Source organism: Cynoglossus semilaevis, chromosome 14 (assembly GCF_000523025.1).
Source record: "Cynoglossus semilaevis isolate Cse_v1.0 chromosome 14, Cse_v1.0, whole genome shotgun sequence".
Taxonomy (NCBI): domain Eukaryota; kingdom Metazoa; phylum Chordata; class Actinopteri; order Pleuronectiformes; family Cynoglossidae; genus Cynoglossus; species Cynoglossus semilaevis.
The window spans coordinates 16906029-16924298 of NC_024320.1; the positions used below are offsets into that span (position 1 = coordinate 16906029).

The 18270-nt window shown below is 39.5% G+C and overlaps 1 protein-coding gene across 5 annotated transcripts in view; it reads left to right on the forward strand.

Moving 5' to 3' along the window:
* The first annotated feature begins 2346 nt into the window (after positions 1-2346).
* pard3ba (par-3 family cell polarity regulator beta a) overlaps positions 2347-18270 on the forward strand; it is a 137173-nt gene continuing 121249 nt past the window's right edge. Inside the window, exons 1-2 of one of the 5 annotated variants that reach the window (XM_025062718.1) lie at positions 2347-3105; positions 9273-9374. In XM_025062718.1, coding sequence (XP_024918486.1) covers positions 2989-3105; positions 9273-9374 — 219 coding nt within the window. In that variant the 5' untranslated portion in view covers positions 2347-2988. Of the gene's footprint in view, positions 3106-9022; positions 9078-9272; positions 9375-18270 lie in introns of those variants that run through there. The other 4 variants (XM_008325477.3, XM_008325476.3, XM_025062719.1 and 1 more) reach the window with 4 other exon arrangements.

Below are 18270 nucleotides of genomic sequence, written 5' to 3' on the forward strand. Positions count from 1 at the left end.
AGGGTCAACTACATAACAATAAAGTTGGATATTTAAAGCACATTTTGGATCATTTCCAATTAGATTTGATCTGTTGATTTGATTTTTGTTTTAGCTACTTGGCCATTACCTTCATTTTAATATTCAACTTCTGAGAAGATGCTAGGAGGTTTTAAATGAATTGTAAATATTATATAATATGTAAACTTTAATATTTCACTCTACTGTGACTAAAGACTTGATTCCACTTGAGAGGGAAAATATACAAAAGTATGGTGGATTTGAAAGCACAAGTCTTTTTAGACCAATATCATTTATTGATTTACTTATTACTTCATTTAGTCCTCCAATACCAGAGTATTTTTTTACAGTTAAGAAACTCAGGTGTGTTTGCTTAGTGCTTAAGGAAGTGGACTTGGGTCCGGAAGGTTTCAGGTTCAAGTTCCCCAGCTGCCAAGTTACCACTGAAGTGCTCTGAGCATGGCACCGTCCCCGGGGTTAAAAAGCAGAGGTCACATTTGGTTGTGTGTGTGTGTGTGGTGGTGTGCTGTGTCACAATGACAAATAGTAATTCACTTCACTTCACTATCAACACAGCTAAAAGAAGATTCCAATATGGACGTTCCTTCACTTTCCACTATAGGGAAGTAGTAGACAGAAAAGATGTTCATTCATCTTCCATAACTCTATCGTTTTTCAGGATAGAAGGGAAAGTTGGAGCCGACCCACACCTCAGGAAGGTCCACCTGCCACAGAGCCACTTATAGACGAAAACAATTATTCAGACACGCAATGTTATTGTCAAATTAACTCTTATTTTCAATAAGATTATCTTTAATTAAATTAGAATTTACTTAACTTAATAACATCTTCCGCTGACCATAAATGTCTCAATAAAATGTTTCCAGACATTTCGTTGTTTTACATTTTTTAAAATTCAAATTCCATTATTTTTGCATTCAGCTCCTCTGATCGTGCTCTGCTGCGTCTGTCCTCCTTCCTTGTCTCTGTGTCTTCTGTCTCTCATCTACTGTATGTATTTACACAGCACACTGTGGCGGGGGGAAATAATTACTTGTCCCAATTACGAATCCATCTGCTATGGTGTGTTTATGATGTGATGAGAGGGGGGAGGACGGGGGTGAGGGAGAGAGGTTTCCTCACAGAGGCAGCATAAAAGCACAAATACCACTGAGTTTCCATTAAAATCCATAAAAGGTAATTTTACTCCACACCTGATGACACAAAATGAAAATAATGATGAGGCGTATGTGTGTGTGTGTGTAGGTGTGTGTGTATTGTGAGAGTGAGACAGGGAGAGAAAGGTGTGTAGTACACAGAAGGAATTTTAGGCATGTAAAATATTTATTTGTAAGAGAATCTGTGACTGCAGCTGTGAAATTATACGCTGCTGAGAAATTTTGGAACAATATTTCCCCTGAGGTTCTATTTCATGCTACTTTATACTTTATTGTTCTTCCTCATTTTTTTTTTTTTTTACAAAACAATAACCAAGTTCTATGTCGGTACTTAATTTGTTCTCAGTTCATTTATTTCAAAAAAGTTTTTCTTCCCCTAGAATTCCATGAGTCTCCTGATGTTGATTCATTGTATTAACGTTTTTCTACTGCAAAAGAGTTGCATCAATTACACAATACAGTTTTTTTCCATTTGTATATGCAGGTGTGATATTAGGGTCAGATATTTAGAGATTTTAGTTCAATTTTATTGATATGTATATTTAAATTGATGTGATTTATATATTTGGCATTTCACAAACAAATTACATTCAGGGAATTTGGTGTGGTATCAATGAGACATATGTTTTTATACATTTAACTAATATTTGTACATATGTAATTTTTGAACTATTCTTAATTTAAGCAAACATTTGTTTTATTTAAATATTGTTTTACTATTTTTATTGTAATGATAATAATTGTTGGTATTGACAACAAGTAATATTGTTTTACTATTTTTATTGTAATAATAATAATTGTTGGTATTGACAACAAGTCAAGGAGTCAACAAGACAGTTTACATGTGTTGCTTTTTATTACATTAAAATGTATTTATTTGAAATACACTGCATGTTATTGTATAATATTGTGCAAATATATACATATATATGTCCTTGTTTACACAAACACTGTTATAACTGTGTTACAGGTAGTTTTGTTGTTTTTAAAAGCAGATGTGAGAGTGCTCTTAGTATTAACCCACATTAAATTTTATTATTTTTTTCGTTCTTTTTTTTATTTTTCATCTACATGGATTACTTTTGGATATTTTTAAAATAAATTCCATTGTATAATGCCATGCATTATATAATGGAACATAATGCTAACCTGTGTTTACAACATAAGAAGCTACCGGTGTGTCTTGATTACCGGGTGAAGGTAACACACGAGTGTAGTTACAGTTCAATCACGTTGAGACAATTTATTTAGTCGTGTCCGTCAGTTTTATTTCATTGCATATTGTATGATATTGTTCAGAATGTTATTGGATTTTTTTTCAATTTATTTATTTATTTAATTGCTTGAATTTCTTGTGTGATTACAACACACTGCACGCTGTTGTGAATGCAGCGGCTGCAGTTGCCTGCACTCACCTGTGTCGCTGTGATTTCTTCCGGGTTTTTTCTTCCTCTCTCACTTTCTGTCCACATCTCTCTGCCTCTTTCACGGTTTGTTTTGAACATCATGTCTCGCCGTTTCTGCGGTTTCCAGCATATTTAGTTACACTTTGGATCAAAGTATGATGTGTTTTTGGGCTTTTTTCATGTGTGTCGAGAGAAAAGGAAGCAGCGAGTGAGTGAGTGAGTCAGTGAGTGAGTTAGTGAGGGGGACACCTGTTGTTGTTCGCTGCTTCGGCACTGACAGGACAGAGGACAGGACAGGTGTGTCTGTGCAGACAGCACAGGTGCCGGTGAAACCACTTCATTCCACTGAAACTCTCGGTCATAACGTATCTACTCTTTACTGTTTGGACCAAGGATTCAACAGTATGAAAGTGACGGTGACCTTCGGCGACACGGCAGTGGTTGTTCCCTGTAAAACAGGCTGGACGGTGCGGGATTTAATCGACCAAGCCTCGCGGAGGTACCGGAGGATTCTGGAGCAGGTAAAAATAATTCATTACTTACCACCGAAATCATCGATCTATTTGAGTTGTTATGGTCGATACTGGCTGACTGAGTCACACCTGATCAAGTCACTTCTCCTCAGCCAATCACATGGCAGAAAACCTGCTGCGTTCTGTCTTTCAAACTGAAGTGTCAGAGCAAAGTCCCGGTAACTTTAAATGGTATCATAACAGGTGTATTGTATTAAAGAAGACGACTGTTGGATTAAAACACGTATAGCACGCACCTGTGACTTTTATTCATTATTTTTCTATATTCTCTATACTTTTATTCCTCTGTCACTACATTCAAATGTTTTTACTCTGATATATATCTCATTTGCAATTTCGGTTGAAGGTTTGATGAAGTTGGCTTATCGTTGGGTTATCAGTAGATAAACTTGCTAGTGTGACTCCACTTTCATGTATGGGACTCCTGTACTTTATAAAACTCAAGAAAGCAAACTGGAATTTCCAGCTTGGAAAACAACTCCTATAGTAGACTACTGCAGCTAAACTAGATACAGTGCTGTACTGTACTGTACTGTACTGTATGGTGTATAGAAACCAGGTGAAGCTGCTGTACTTTTATTTTGGAAGTATTTGTGTACAACTCCCTTATTTCATAATAAACTAGTTATAATCCACCCTGTCCAGTTCTTATTTAAATTATCCCTACTTAGTGAAGTCTCTATTTATCAGGCAAAAATACTAGTTTGAAGCTTTCAAATCTATAGCTTATTAAAATTAAAACAAACAAACAAACAAAAAAACAAACAAACAAAAAAAAACAAAAGTTGAAATGTCTTGGTGCACAACTGTTTGACATTTACAGCTCCACAAAACAGCTAGCTAGTTAGCCCATCATCCAGCTGTGGTTGATCCCTGTCTCAAACCTTTGTCTCTAGAGAATAAGCCACTTATTTAGAGGGTAAGCCCCAGCATTGAAAGCTGATTTTTGTGAAAAATCTTGTTTTCATAGTTTTGTCGCATTATCGGGTTTTAATGAAACATTTACAAAACATTGTCAGCACTAGATTGTGGTCCAAACTTTGTTTTAAATTTCAGTCCCTCGAGTGATTGAGTTTGACACCCTCGTCTGTCCCATGCTGTTTTGGAAATGTGCTAATTAATTCTTTTTGCTGCCATTTGTAACATATAAGCGTGCATATGTGACAAATCTCTGTATATGGGGCCCTGGTTCTGTCCCTGTGGTTAGTTTGAAGGCTGTGTGGTTGACTTTCTCGACTAAAACTGGAATGTGTGGATTCAGAGCTGAGATCACTTTAAAATAAACTGCTAAAAAGAGGAAGGTCTTCATGTCAGCTCACTGGTAGACCGATACACATGGCTGTAAATCACCACACACACACACACACACACACACACTCACTCACACACTCACAAACACTCTTCAGGGACCAACCCAGGGTTTCTGACAGGTTACCTGCTGACAGCAGCAAAATCAGTGGGAATAGAAATGTGTGGTCACTCTGGGCAGTATGTGGGCTCTGCTGGCAGGAGGAGGCGGTCAGATGTATTTAGTCCTCCAGCTTTCTGGCACTAACAGAGCCGGACTGTCCTGCTGATGAGCCGCAGCCATTAAGAGAGGCCGACAGACGGCTGAGTCAGCGTCTTGCAGCAGTTCCTAATTAACATGCTCTGTTAGAAGCAATCAAATCCTCTGTGTGCTTTTGGATTGCACTCACAATTATACTACTTCAGACTGTGCAGTGAAGAAATCTCAGCCAGAATCAACAGGAACTCAAGATTGGTATCATGAACTGCAGCTAATTGGGTACTGGTTTCTTGTTTGTCGGTTCCAAAATAGCAAGGTATTTACTATATATATATTTTACTAATAAAACTTTGTGTTGTCTAGTTGCGATATAGAAAGCTATGAAAGGTGTGTGCTTAAATCAGCAAAAACACTGAGATACTTGTCATGTACTTCTGACTGACTCCGACTTTGACAGTAAAAATAGAAGTGATGATAAAAGGTAAAATATCTTCTTAAATGTAGCCATGCTATGGCTCTTTCACAGTCCAATCTAATGTAATGAGCATTAATAACAGAAAAGAACGATCGCTGAGCAGCTGTTGGGCTGGGAAGCAGAGATGTGACGTCTTAGGGGACAGTAAGTTCCCATGTGTCTCAGAGATTGTATATACAGGAGTACATCTTCACCTTCCAACCCCCATGTGGCTCCATCACAACCAATCAGCAGAGGGTCCTTTTGGAGGTGGGGTTAAGGAGGGAAACAGGGCAGCGGTAAACCAACGCCCATCACCAATCACAGGACAAAGCCTCCTGTCTTGGCCTGACAGCTCCGATCGCAGCCACGTTGAGGAGACTGAACAGTGAATTCCCACCTGCCCACCGAGATACCAGGGACTGAAACAGGGGGCTTTTGTGGAGGGTGGACAGTTGAGGCTGCAGCATTTACACCCTCACTAAGACAAAGACACACATTAGTGCACTATCACAGCAGGACAGCACGCACTTAGTACAACGATGCTGATTAATAAAAGGTCACGCCGGCAGGATGATTAATGTTCGAGTGACTGCAGCACTGGCAACCAGAGAGCGAGTGGGGAGGGTCTTTGTGTGTAGCGCAAGTGGCAAGGATTTGTAGGCGATTGCTAAATCTTAACAAGAAACCATTTTAGCAATTCAATAAATTGTATGGGCTGTCTGTTGACAATAGATACTTTTTTAAAAAACATATACTTATACTTTTTTTATTGAAAATCTTCGCTGTCTGTTGACAATAGATACTTTTTTTATTGAAAATCTTATTAATATTTAACCAGAAGGTTGTTGAGGAAAAGTCTAATTAAAAAACTGTGGGAAAGAACGATTAGTTTCATCCCATGTGGCAGTGGTGTTTTCACAGTAGCAGTAGTCACAGAGGAACAACACACTAGACCAGTTGTTCTACAACCAAAGAGATATGATCAGTTTGGTGCTTTAGTGCATGTCTGGCAGAAAAGCTGCGTGAAAGTCGAGTTAATTTATTTTGTATTTCAGCCTCTTTGCTGGGTTGTTGGTTTTTGACCCCTATATAGCAACAGGATGGTGACCTGAGGGTTTACATGTTGAGGCAAAAGAGAAGCACGTGTTTGACCCCTTTACCCAGTCTGGAAAGTCCCACAAACAGTTGTTGTCATGTTAACATGCCAATACACATCTGACTGTAAACTAAAATTTCTGTATTGTTAACACTCCTGCACCAAAGTCCTGTAGAAAAATGAAAAAACAAAAAACAAACAAACAAAAAATGGATCTGGCTTGTAAAGAAGCAGAAGCTGTTGCACAGTTTTAATTAGCCGTGGACGTCTCTGGGCATGTTATGATTCAATTTGATTACAGTTAGGAAATTATTATAAAAATATAATTTAAATCCAATATTAAATTCCAAAACACAACAGTTTACATAATCAGAAGTCCCCCTTGTTCACACATAAATTATAGTCAAGGAAAAGAAATCACTGAATTCCTCAGAAACAAACAACAACACGCTAAGTGATCAGAAAAGTCAAATCCAGTGTCCATAATGAAATTCCTTTCTAAATAAAAATAGTTTCATGACTAGGTAAAGGAAGAGAATGTCACATCTTATGGATAATTTATACTAAAGTGAAAAACATTTGCGATATGCATAGATAGGCCTTTTGCCAGTTGTGCAAAAAAAGACGTAAATCTTTAGCAATAAACGTTAAAGTGAAATGTTGGAGCACATGTGTGATGTGTTTCCAAAGATTATATATATCCTGTCTCTTCCTTTACCTCATTGTTTCCCAAAAACTGGGTCACGACCCTCAGGTGGGTCGCAAGAGATTTTTTTGCATCATGTTTCCCAGGAGTTTATGAATAATCTCTATTGACTTGCATCACAAAGGTTTGTGACTTAAAATATGGGTCCCCAAAAAAACAGTTTGGGAAACACTGCTTTACTTCATAAAAGCTGAATGCTGCCATGTCACCTTTAAAGACAGGGGGTCTTTTAATTTATGGTAAATTAATCTACATCACAATAAAACACGTTATGCATCTATGACATCTCAAGATCTGATTGGTTCAACCGAGCCCATTATTAACCCCATGGATGGCAAGGTCTTGTTTTTAAATAATTGATTATGGATTTCTCTTGATTGATTTATGATCACTTAAGAGACAAATGTGATTTATCAGGAAAATTGATACATATTCACAGCCATTCTTTTAATTACTAGATACCAGAAAAAAATACCAGACAAAAGGGAAACATATTTGTAATCAGGAATAATAAAATTTGAATAATTAAATAACGCTTGTAGATTCAAAACTGCTATGTTGTTGCTATAGCAACAAAGTTAGACTCTAATGAAGTGGCGTTGGTACAAAACGTCTAATTAGTCATATCTCATCCATCATGGCTGGTTCTCAAGGCACCATATTGTTAATGAAATTGCTTCCATGTAAAGCACTGTATATGTTCTGGAGACTGTGATTGCAGGAGAACGGAAAGGTCAAGTCTTCCTGTCATCCTCCTTCAGAGAGAAAACTCCCTCTGAACTCCTCATCGACTCATCCTTTTTTTTTTTTTATCATCCGTCACAGCTAAATCCACACCACTGTGTAATTACACATTCTTCTGAGGATCAAAGTGTGAAATAGCACCCCCTCCTCTTCACCTCCGCCACCGCCACCGCCACCATCACAGCAAATTTAGCTGCACTAATCATCCCTGGAGCTTCGCCGTTCTTGAGAGGTGTCGTGTTTGCTCAGCGGCGAGGTAGAGCGAGAGAGAGAGAGGTGGGGGAAGAAGGAGTGATATTGCTGTAAATGGTGGGAGATTTAATGGTGTAATTTGTCGGAAATTTGCTCCTTCAACTGTCACGGTAATTTCTTTTTCACCGTTGATTGACTCGTCCGTGAACTGCTTTTGTTTTTCGCTTGGCGGGAAGAGTCAGGAATACAAAGGGGATTTACAGAGAATTGACAACAGAGGGTCTATTATTTCTTTTTTTTTTACTCTTTATAGATTCCCCTCCCTCTGAAGTGTCATACATTCACCCCTTTTCATCACAAGGTAAAAAAAAGAGAGTAAAAAAGCTCTTCTGTGAGAGCTTAAGCTTGGCCTGCAGAGGTCGTGCTAATTAACACTCGGACATTTTTCCCTCTCTATTCCACTGTCGGGAATTAATCCTCCACTCTCTACTTCTATTAGGTGTGATCCCTAAAGCCGTGAGTGTGATGCCCTTCCCTTCTGTGCTGACACACACACTTACACACACACACTCACTGGCAGTGTCAGTGTAATGTAGAAAATGCCTTTGGTTCTTCAGGAAAGACTGGTTTTCCAGGAGAGCTGTTAATGTTTTGCCCTGACGTCACCGCATGCGTTTGCTGCTCCACCAGTTTCAGCTTTTGCATCCTTCCTGAGCCTTTAGCTGCTCCATTATCTGCTGATCTACTGTAGTTCTGTCTCTGTTAGTGCATTTCTTAAATTATTCACTGTTGACCTCAAAATGCACATGAAATACAAAGCAGAAGTTTCCTTTGTTCATAGAACTTCTCATCTGAAATGGTTTATGGTTCAGTGAAGCAGATCTGGTTCCTGTGTTTAGCTGTGCTTAGCAGCAGCAGCAGCAGCAGCAGCAGCAGCAGCAAGAGGCTGGGTAGATTTCCCGCTGTATGGGGTGTGTTCTCTTTAACGTCTGTGTGAGACAGTTAGAATGACACACAGGTGGAATGTGGCCTCCACCTCTCCGGACAGAGCCGCAGAACTGGAAAGGTTCCTCCCCCACTCTCACAAAGTGTCATAACAAACAAAACTTTTTTTTTAAAACCTAATATTGAGCACGTGCAGTAATGTCAACAACGTTGCGTGCCAACTCAAAGCTCACTCTCCTGCACCAAAGTCCAAAGATAAATATCAGCATTTTTAGCTTGTGACAATGACTGCAGCTACATCATGAGGTAGTTGGTACGAGGGATTTGTGTCATTTTAGTACATTAAAAAGACGTTTTTCAAACCGTAACATCAGAACATATATTATCAGTCAATGTAGCTGTACCAAAAAAGTATCAACCATAACAATTTAATTATTTTTCGTCTACTTAGAATCTATTGTATAATAAATGTTTTTGCTAACCATTTTTATCTGTTCATTTTTTTTAGTATGAGGATCTTAGTGTGAAGATCCACCACTTGGAGTACACCGACGGAGGTATCCTGGACATGGACGACCTGCTGAATGAGCTGGTGGAGGACAAGGACAGGGTAAGGAAAAGGACATGGTGTTTTGTGAAAGCAGGTTTTTTTTTTTTTTTACCCAGCTCTGCGCCTGCTTTGCTTGATTTGTTTTGTTTGTGTGAAAAAAATGACAGGATGTCAGAATGTGAAATAAACAAGGGTTCTTTGAGATCCAACATGGTTCGCTGATCTCTTACCCTCTGCCTAAGACATCAGTCTCAAAGATGTGTCTTTTAGGCCATGTGCAGCAGCCTAGTAGATCTTCTCGGACACACAGCTCAATATTTAGTTGTTCAGCTCCTCCTTGTCTTCACCATATTTAGTTGTTCAGCTCCTCCTTGTCACCAGTTACTGACGAGTATTCTGTGAATATCAAATGGCGTAACGATTGGCAGTCGTACATTAACTGTCCTAGGAAATAGTTGGATTTTAGTGTTTTCTTTAAAGATATACAGTATGATTAATTCTTGGACTTCAAAAATGTGTCTTCTTCAGTGGTGGGGGGTGGAGGGTGAGGGTGGGGGGGCAGGCTCCAGTGGGCCATAGAGCTATTGCAGGAGGGGAGAAGTAAAACAAATGAATTTGAATTTTAACATCATCATTATCTTCATTCTTCATTTTATTTAGCCAAAAATGGGAAAACTGATTGATTCTTAATTGTTTTTTCTTTGTCCTCTGAGAAAAGCATTTTTGTCGGAATTAAAGTATTTTGAATCTACAAAAGAACAGCCACTGCAGAAAATGACTAAAAAAGACTGGTCTAGTCTATCAGTCTGGCCCAGTGATTGACTGGTTTACACACTACTTGTTGAGACAAGAAAGCTTCTGTCATAAACTCTAAAGCAACAAGTATTTTTTTTTAAACAAAAGCAGTTGTAACTTTTACTGCATGGTGAACTACATCGTCCTGAGGCTATTTGTGCTGTGACAACAGCAGCCCACTCAGGCTGACTGAGTGACCAGTATTGTAGTAGACTCAGCAGCACGGACTGGGGTGTTCTCTAAAACCACTTCACACTCAGACATACAGTGGTCTCTGCTTCACATTTTCATCCTGCTGGATAATTTTCCATAATGCATTTCTAAGATATGCTAATTAACTACTGAAACTCCATATTCATAAAAACCTCTGGTCAGTGATGAATTACCCGTATATAGTCAGCAAGAAAGTCATGGAATATTTAGCTTAGCAAAGACACTCAGTGTTTTCATACTTCACTAACAATGGTGTGTGTGTTTGTTTGTTGCTGAAAGTAATCTCTGTGAGGAGGAAAATTGGGACAGAACTGAATAATACATTTGTAAACTCAGTGGGAATCTTCAACAGCAGAAAGAAAATAAAAAGCATTAGCGATCACGAAGAACAGAAGCCTCATTTTCCCCTAGATGATGGAGTTATAATCATGAAATCTGCATCTTTTTCGTGCCTAAGACGGAAAAAAAACATTTTTAATGATTCTTTTTTTTCCGCACAAACAAAAAAACAAAACTTCTCCCTATTTTCCCTCGTCCTCAGCGATGACAGATTGTCACAAATTAAACCCACTTATTTTTCTCTAACGCTCACGGATTTTGTAAAGATACAGACAAAACCTGCACAAAGCAGGTTCCATTTCTCTTTTCTTTGTTTTCCTGACTCTCCCAGCTCCTACCTGTCTCTCCTCTTTGCTTTTGTTCCAATTTCATCTCATTTTTTCATTTTTCGCTGCAGATCAAAAGATAGCAAAAGGAATAGGACGAGTGCGCGCGGAGTTCATAATGTGCCAATCATCTGACTTATCTGTGGACTTCCAAACAGCGCCGAGACTCTCCCAGATTAATGAGCTGCATCTGGCAGTCTTGATTAATCCCACTTCCTTTTGTTTGTCTACATTTTTATTACCCCGCCGCAGCTGACAGATTCTATCTTTAGTGCTTTTCTTTTCGCTCTTTTGTTCGGTTATTGTGGCTGCTGCTGTTTTGCCATCCATCATACAGGAGTGGTCCCATTGTGATGGCCCTCTGCCGCACAGCATGGGCCCCGTGTTAGCCACGGATGCTAATGAGAGATAATGGTAAGCTATTTGTGTGCCCAGTTGTTAGCGTAGCCACGAGTTCAGACCTCTTTATTTGGAGCCAGACCCCCGACTATTATTCAACACTCGCATAAAAAAACACTGAACACACACACGCTTGCAAGTAAGCAAACACGCAAAATGTGCCTGCTGTCTCTGTCAACCCACAGGTAGGCGAGCGTTGTTCTATATGTTAGTGTTAGTGTGTCAGGAAGCAAAGCCATTGGTGGTTGATGAGTCGTCGTCTCTGCTACCATGCAAACACATTCATATTCATTATGAATAATCATGAAACAATGTGACATTTCCTCTCATGTTTAATCTCATTTAGGAATTAAATGGAAATCTAAGACGTTTTTTTTTTTTTTTTTTTTTTTTATATTGTTGCCCTGACAATCTGTAAAATCAGAATATATGCCTCAGCTTTATTTCGGTAAAATACCTTTTTTTTTTAACTCTGGCATAATCGTCCGTTCAAGTTTTGTGTAAATTGAAGACAGAATTTCTTCAGCTATCTGTTTATGGTCTCGTTTGATTTGAATACAATTTCATTACTTCAGTACTTTTTCAAGTTTGATGGGAAACCTTTAAAGGCCAACATTTCAGTCCATTTCCAGTAGTAATTTAGACATCGAATTCTAAATGACCTACCATCACTGTAGTTTATGAAAACATAAACTTAAACATTGTTATTACTATGTATGTACAAACCACACGTACATAATAACACATCATGTTACTTTCTATGTACAGTGTATGACTAATGTTTTGTCTACCTACAATTAACTCTTTGGCACAGAATCATCACACAGTTGTGTTGGGAGGTGGTGCCATTGGTGGTAGATGAGGCTCTAGAGGAGGAGGAAGCTGCGATTTGATTACGGTTTTGCCCCCTGCATTTAGACACGTGCACTCGCTGTGCCAAACATTCACGCCACTGTGCACACACACACACCTGCTTTCATTATGACCCGGCCTGGAGTCTCTGTTTGAATATTAATATCGATGTGATGAATGTGCAGGAAGCAGCGGGGCGCCGGCTGAGGTGTGACCACATGTACACGGTCCAAACTCCGAAACAAAAGATCACAGAATAAAGAGAACACTGCAGGTCACAATGCAGACAATTATACTGTGTGGATCTGTCCTCATCTGCTGGGAGAGTGTGACCGGTTCAGGCGCCCCGCTGTGCTCTGATGAAGCCCGGACTCATTGATCTGTCAGGCATCTCACTGATTCATTCAAGGTGGACGTAGGTGGGCGGACGTCGACATCTGTCAGTCTGTCCTGTTGTTTGCGCTGCGCTTGTGTTGAGCAGAGCTAGCTGGCCCCGTGTCTCTGATGGCGCTAATTTTCCACATCTACAAATGAATAGCAACAGCATGGACTGAGTGACGGTTATTATAGTGCTTTCAAATTAAGAAGAAAAGCAACCCTTCGGTAATAGAGCTCATTGTTCTGATTAAGCAGAGTATTTATATCTGAGCAGCAAAGTCTGACATGACTGGACCACTGTTTTAGTGATTTAGTCACACAAGAATGTAAGGCTGTCTTTCTCTTCTTTTCTTTTCTTTCTTCTTATGTTTCCTCTCCTCTCCTCGCCTCTCCTGCTCTCCTCTCACAGCTGTCTCCCAGTGTGATGTTACTATTTTTTTAGAGCGTGAGACTTAACTTTTCAACATATTCTTCAAATCTTGATTGTAGTTTTGACTTTTTAATAGCGACATAACTCACATTAAAAAACCCTCCCGTTTTCTGCTTTGCTTCCTGCGACCCGGTGGAGAAAAGAAAGTCGGTGAAAGCAGATCGCCTTCTCCTAAGTGGACTGTCACTCCTCATTCCACCTGCCTGAACACATGTGCACATTACTTTACACGGACCTCTTTTTAAAGGCAGGAAAAACACATTAAGGAATCTTGACCTTCCTTCTAGTGCAGCCAATGAAAAATCTAATTTCATGGGAAATTAAATGGAAAAGAAAAATGAAATGATTTCCTCCATCTCTCCTTAATTAGCTGCCTTTTTAATCACAGTGCCTAGGAGGCACAGATGATCCTCCTGAGCAGACTGTGGTTGCTGGAATGGAAATGTTCTCTGAAATGTCAGCTGTGTGATTTGGAGGCCATTTCCCATCATGCATCGTTGCAACTTGCATGTAAAAATGTATGAAAGGCTTGAACTTCCAATCATTCACATGTAAAATTCATTAGGCCATGATAATGAGTGTTTGTTTGTGAAGGAGTAATTAAGGCTTTAAAATCTAATGGTATATTATTATGGTACATAGTAAGAATCATTTAAAGAGATAGTTTTTTTTTTTTTTTTTCAAGTGCATTTTTACCACCTGCACGTTCAGTCTTACTTTAAGCATGGCTGCCAGGACAGACACTAAAAACTCACCCTTTTTAAATTCTGGGTCTACTCCAATCTGCTCCAAAGTACTCCAAAGTACCCACGACCGCTCATCTGGGGAATGTCTTCTGGCCATCCCAACACCTCGTACAAGACAGTCTAGGCTCTTCTCATGCTGCTGGAATGAGCTACCGAGCACCACCAGAACAGCAGCATCCTTTGCCAAAAAGCTCTTGAAGACCCAGCTACTCAGAGAGCTCCTCCTGCCCTGGCACTTTACTAACTTCCCTTCTTCTTCTGCACTCAAGTTAAGAAGTCCCACTTTACTAAATAGCAGTCTCTTTTCAAGAGTTCCTCTATGTGGCTTGTATTATTAATCCTCCTCTTCTAAGCCCCTAGGGATAACAGTGTCTGCTGAATGGATAAATGTTGATGTAATATTCGTAAAATATCAACATTATGTTCACTGAAGCTCATAAACCTTTGGCTCTACAACGAACAACATTAATGTTTCTCAGGTTGAAGGAAAACAGTAGCTGTTGTGACAGCAGTTTAACCGTTCCTCAATACTATTATCAGAAATTTTGCCTGTGATGATTCTCCCCCTCCCACCCGCCCCTCACTTCTTCTTCAGTTTTGTGTTCCGAAATCGTGCTTCACTAAAAACTGTTCCACTATTTTTGTGCGACTCAATGGTGAAACAATCTGCCTTTAAAGTCACACTTCCTGAATACAAACTAATGTCAGTTCTGCACAAAGTCCCCGGGAAGCGAACAATGTGAAAAAATTCATCTGGTGATTTCCCTGCAAGTCGTCTGCACGATGTGAGACGCCAGCGCCCTCTGACAAGGCGACAATAAAGCCTTCTTTAAAATTGCTGCTAACCAGCTGAAGAACGAGTCGAGTGAACAGGACATGATTGCAAGGTTGCACTGATTAGCCTTTAACGCCCTGTGACACCTCGCCTCCTCACCTCCATTCTCCACACTCGGTGACACGGTTTGATTGGCGTCTGAATGGTGGCGTGATGCTGCACGCGGCCTGAATGGTCGCTGATGAGCAGGAGCGTGAGGTTTAAGTGCACTGATTAGAAAATGTCAAATGATGCACACAGGCGTAATCATCGTCCTTAGCCTCTTCACATTCTAATCATGATCCATACGTCCTCAGTGCCTTCCACACTGGTACATTTGAATATTAATTATACATCTTGCATGAAATTAGAGCCTGACTGGACTGTGAAATGAGTCGGATTCTGCACTTCAGCAGACATTATGCGTTTTCCTCTGTAAAATGAATTCACTTTCTTTACCTTATGCTAGAAAAAAAAAAGAACATTTAGTTTATAAAATATGGCTGGAGGCTCCAGCCATCCTGGCTGTTTTGCTCTGAAAGTAAATTGAAAAGTGAAAATCAAGTCGTACTGTAATTTTCATTTCACTATTATTGTACAATTTCATCTGAAAGATTGGAATGAACTGATGACAACTACTGTTTCACTGCCGTTGGAGATGGGTTTTTTTTGAGTAGTTTGACCTTTATAGTTATTATAAAATATTATCTACATCTTCAGTAAACACAGCATGTTAAATTGAGTCACGATCATGTGTGTCAGTGTGTGTGTGTGTGTGTGTGTTACCTGAACATCTGATGGGATCAGAAGAGAGCGCAGCGACTGCACAGCGGTCTCAGCCACTCCAGCTGATTTGATCCGATCTCAACAGGCACGACCTTGATTCTGACTCCTCCCTTCTCTCTGTTTGAGAGCAACAGCTCCATCTGATTATATTCAATTAACAGCTACCCCCTGCGCTCACACAGCACAGCACAATAGATTGCAATTATGTGGAGAGTGCGGTTTATTAAGTTCTGACATTGTCAGCAGCACTGACTTTGCCGGAACTAGTCTGGTCCTTCTTGGTCAACCATGTTCTGTCTGTGGCTGTCTTTGAAGCCTGAAGGTTTTGTTTGACTGAAAAGCTTTTGTGCCAGCTTTGTGTCTGGAAGGCCCCAGGAGAAGCCTGAGATGCAACTTCTTTAAATGTAGCGACACAAAACGCATAACTGGTCTAACCTCGCTGTAACTTTTTCTTTTTTTTTAGAAATTATCATCAGAATTAACCCTGGATTTGTTACATTCCCTCTCTTTTTAAGTCATCAAGTCATTATTAACCTTGTTGTGACTTTCTTTGATTGTTCTTGATGGATTAACATATTATACTAGACATATACAAAGACAAATGGTGTAAAAATAAATGTGGCTTGGACCAGGTGTGTGTACAGAGCAGGATCAGTCTGCACATCATCAATAAATAGTCAAGCTATATAATTCTCAATGATGGAGTGTAAGCTTTTCTGAAAGTGAGTTGCTCACTTTATATATATTTTTATTATACATTATTTTTATATATACATATATATATATTATATATATACAATATATTTATATATATATATATGTGTGTGTGGAGAGTGTGGGTTATACACAGTGTGGCTCTGTTTCCATGAACTACTGTAATTCAATTTAGAAAAGTCTGTCCATCGGCCCATAGTAACGCGGAGCTCGAGAGTCTCGGCTGAAACACAATGCTGAAAATCTGTCCTCATGGCAACAGTGTGAAATTCTTCAGTGACTTTTCTTCTCGGGGATTAGTCTTTCTTACTTTCCCTGTCCTTATTCACTTGAAGTTTTGTCATAAAGTTGCGCTGGGTAATTATTATTCCCCGAGACGATGCGTGGCTCTACCCTCTGACTTTGAATGATGGCGAAGCTCCAATGTGATTTGTCAGTTCACTGAAGCAGTGGAGTGGGTTTCTGCAGTGATAAGGCCTCTTTCTCTTTATTTTTGTAGAGATGTGCGTGACTTATGGAGGCAGTGTGCTGGTTGGCTCAGATTATGTCTCGGTGTGTTTCTCCTCGGTGTTGCCCCCTGTGTCACCATCACACCGTCTATTAGATCCTAATGGAGCGAGACGGTCCGACCATAACCTGACCTCAGTCGGTGTGCCTGTTGTGGTCGGGACAGCGTGAACCTGTGAGGATCTGCTGTACTTAAGTGTCATGGTGCATTGGGCTCCGTGGACTCACCTCATATAAGACACGTGCGTGAAATCAGTGTGGAGAAAGGAAGATGAGACGCAGTGATGTTGAGGATGCAGCCTTTGTCATGGTCTCTGTGTTGGATGGGGTGTGTAATTTATTACAGCATCGTCATGACTACCTGGTCAAGATATATAATAGAAATGCTGTTACACTCCAGCTAAACCAATGAAACCAAAACAAGACTCAATGATTTATATGGTTGACTTTACATCACAGGAGTTTTGTACTCTGTTTTGCCCCTTCCAATAAGTATTATGAACTTACAGTGATCTAATACTGATTTATTCAATGACATAAAGTTAGCTAACAGTAGATCAGCAATTTCAGTTTTCCAGCAAGTTAAAACTGTTAATTATTTTTCTTTTGGACTTTGGTCCAGAGAGTAACACATTTATTACATACAATACATGTATTATTTCACAAAGCTAAATTGTGTTTTAAAAACACAGTTATATGAAGGCCAAGTATTGTCACCATAGGTTAATGGGAGAAAAATGTTAAGAAAGAAGAGTTAAGAAATGTTAAGAGAAAAGGATAAAGCTTTCAAAAAGAAAAGTAAAAAAACAAACAAACAAAACCTAGCAACATTTTTAGACAATAAGTTAGCAATACATTAGCTGAAACAGCAGCACATACAATGCAAGACAAAGTAGCCAAAAGCAAGAGAGTACTGCAGTTTCAGATCCCTGATAGCCGGCAGCGCAGTTACTAAGACTGAGCAAAAATAGCCATTAGTGAGCAATAATAAATCAAAAATTCAATTAGGTGAAAGGACAGCTTAAATTTAGCAAAAGTGATTAAAGATTTATTCCATGTTCTACAGAGGTAAAATCTATAGCAATACATATTTTTTTAAATGGCCCAAAGTTTTATCCAAAGTGGTTGAAGAAAAAAATGTATTAACAAAATCAACCTCCGTGCTGGGGCAATAGATATGAACTGGTACAAATTTTATCCTTGACTCCGGTTTTCCCCTGTTTTTATGCACATACAGATAATGACGGTGATTTAAACAAACCTATTGCTAAGTGATTGTGAAAGTTTTCATTTCACTGAGGTTTTTGGCTCTGCGGTCAGTGGAGCAGCTCATCACATGCAGCTAATGATCTATAATACATCCACTTGTTTACAGCAAATGTACTCTCTGACCTAAACAGCCTCACACCATCTGTTTTCCTCCATGACATTGGCCCAGGCGTACGTGTGTGTGTGTGTGTTTGGAGGGGGAACGAGAGACAGAGAGAGGGAGAAAGTGTGTATTCCCTCAACTCACCAAATCTCTTCTCACTCCAGCTCCTAATAACTCAAATCAGTAGAAAGTCACACTCACAGGTGTGTGTGTGTGTGTGTGTGTGTGTGTGTGTGTAAGTAACAGAACACACTTCCACAGCAACAGCAGGACAAATGCGTGTCC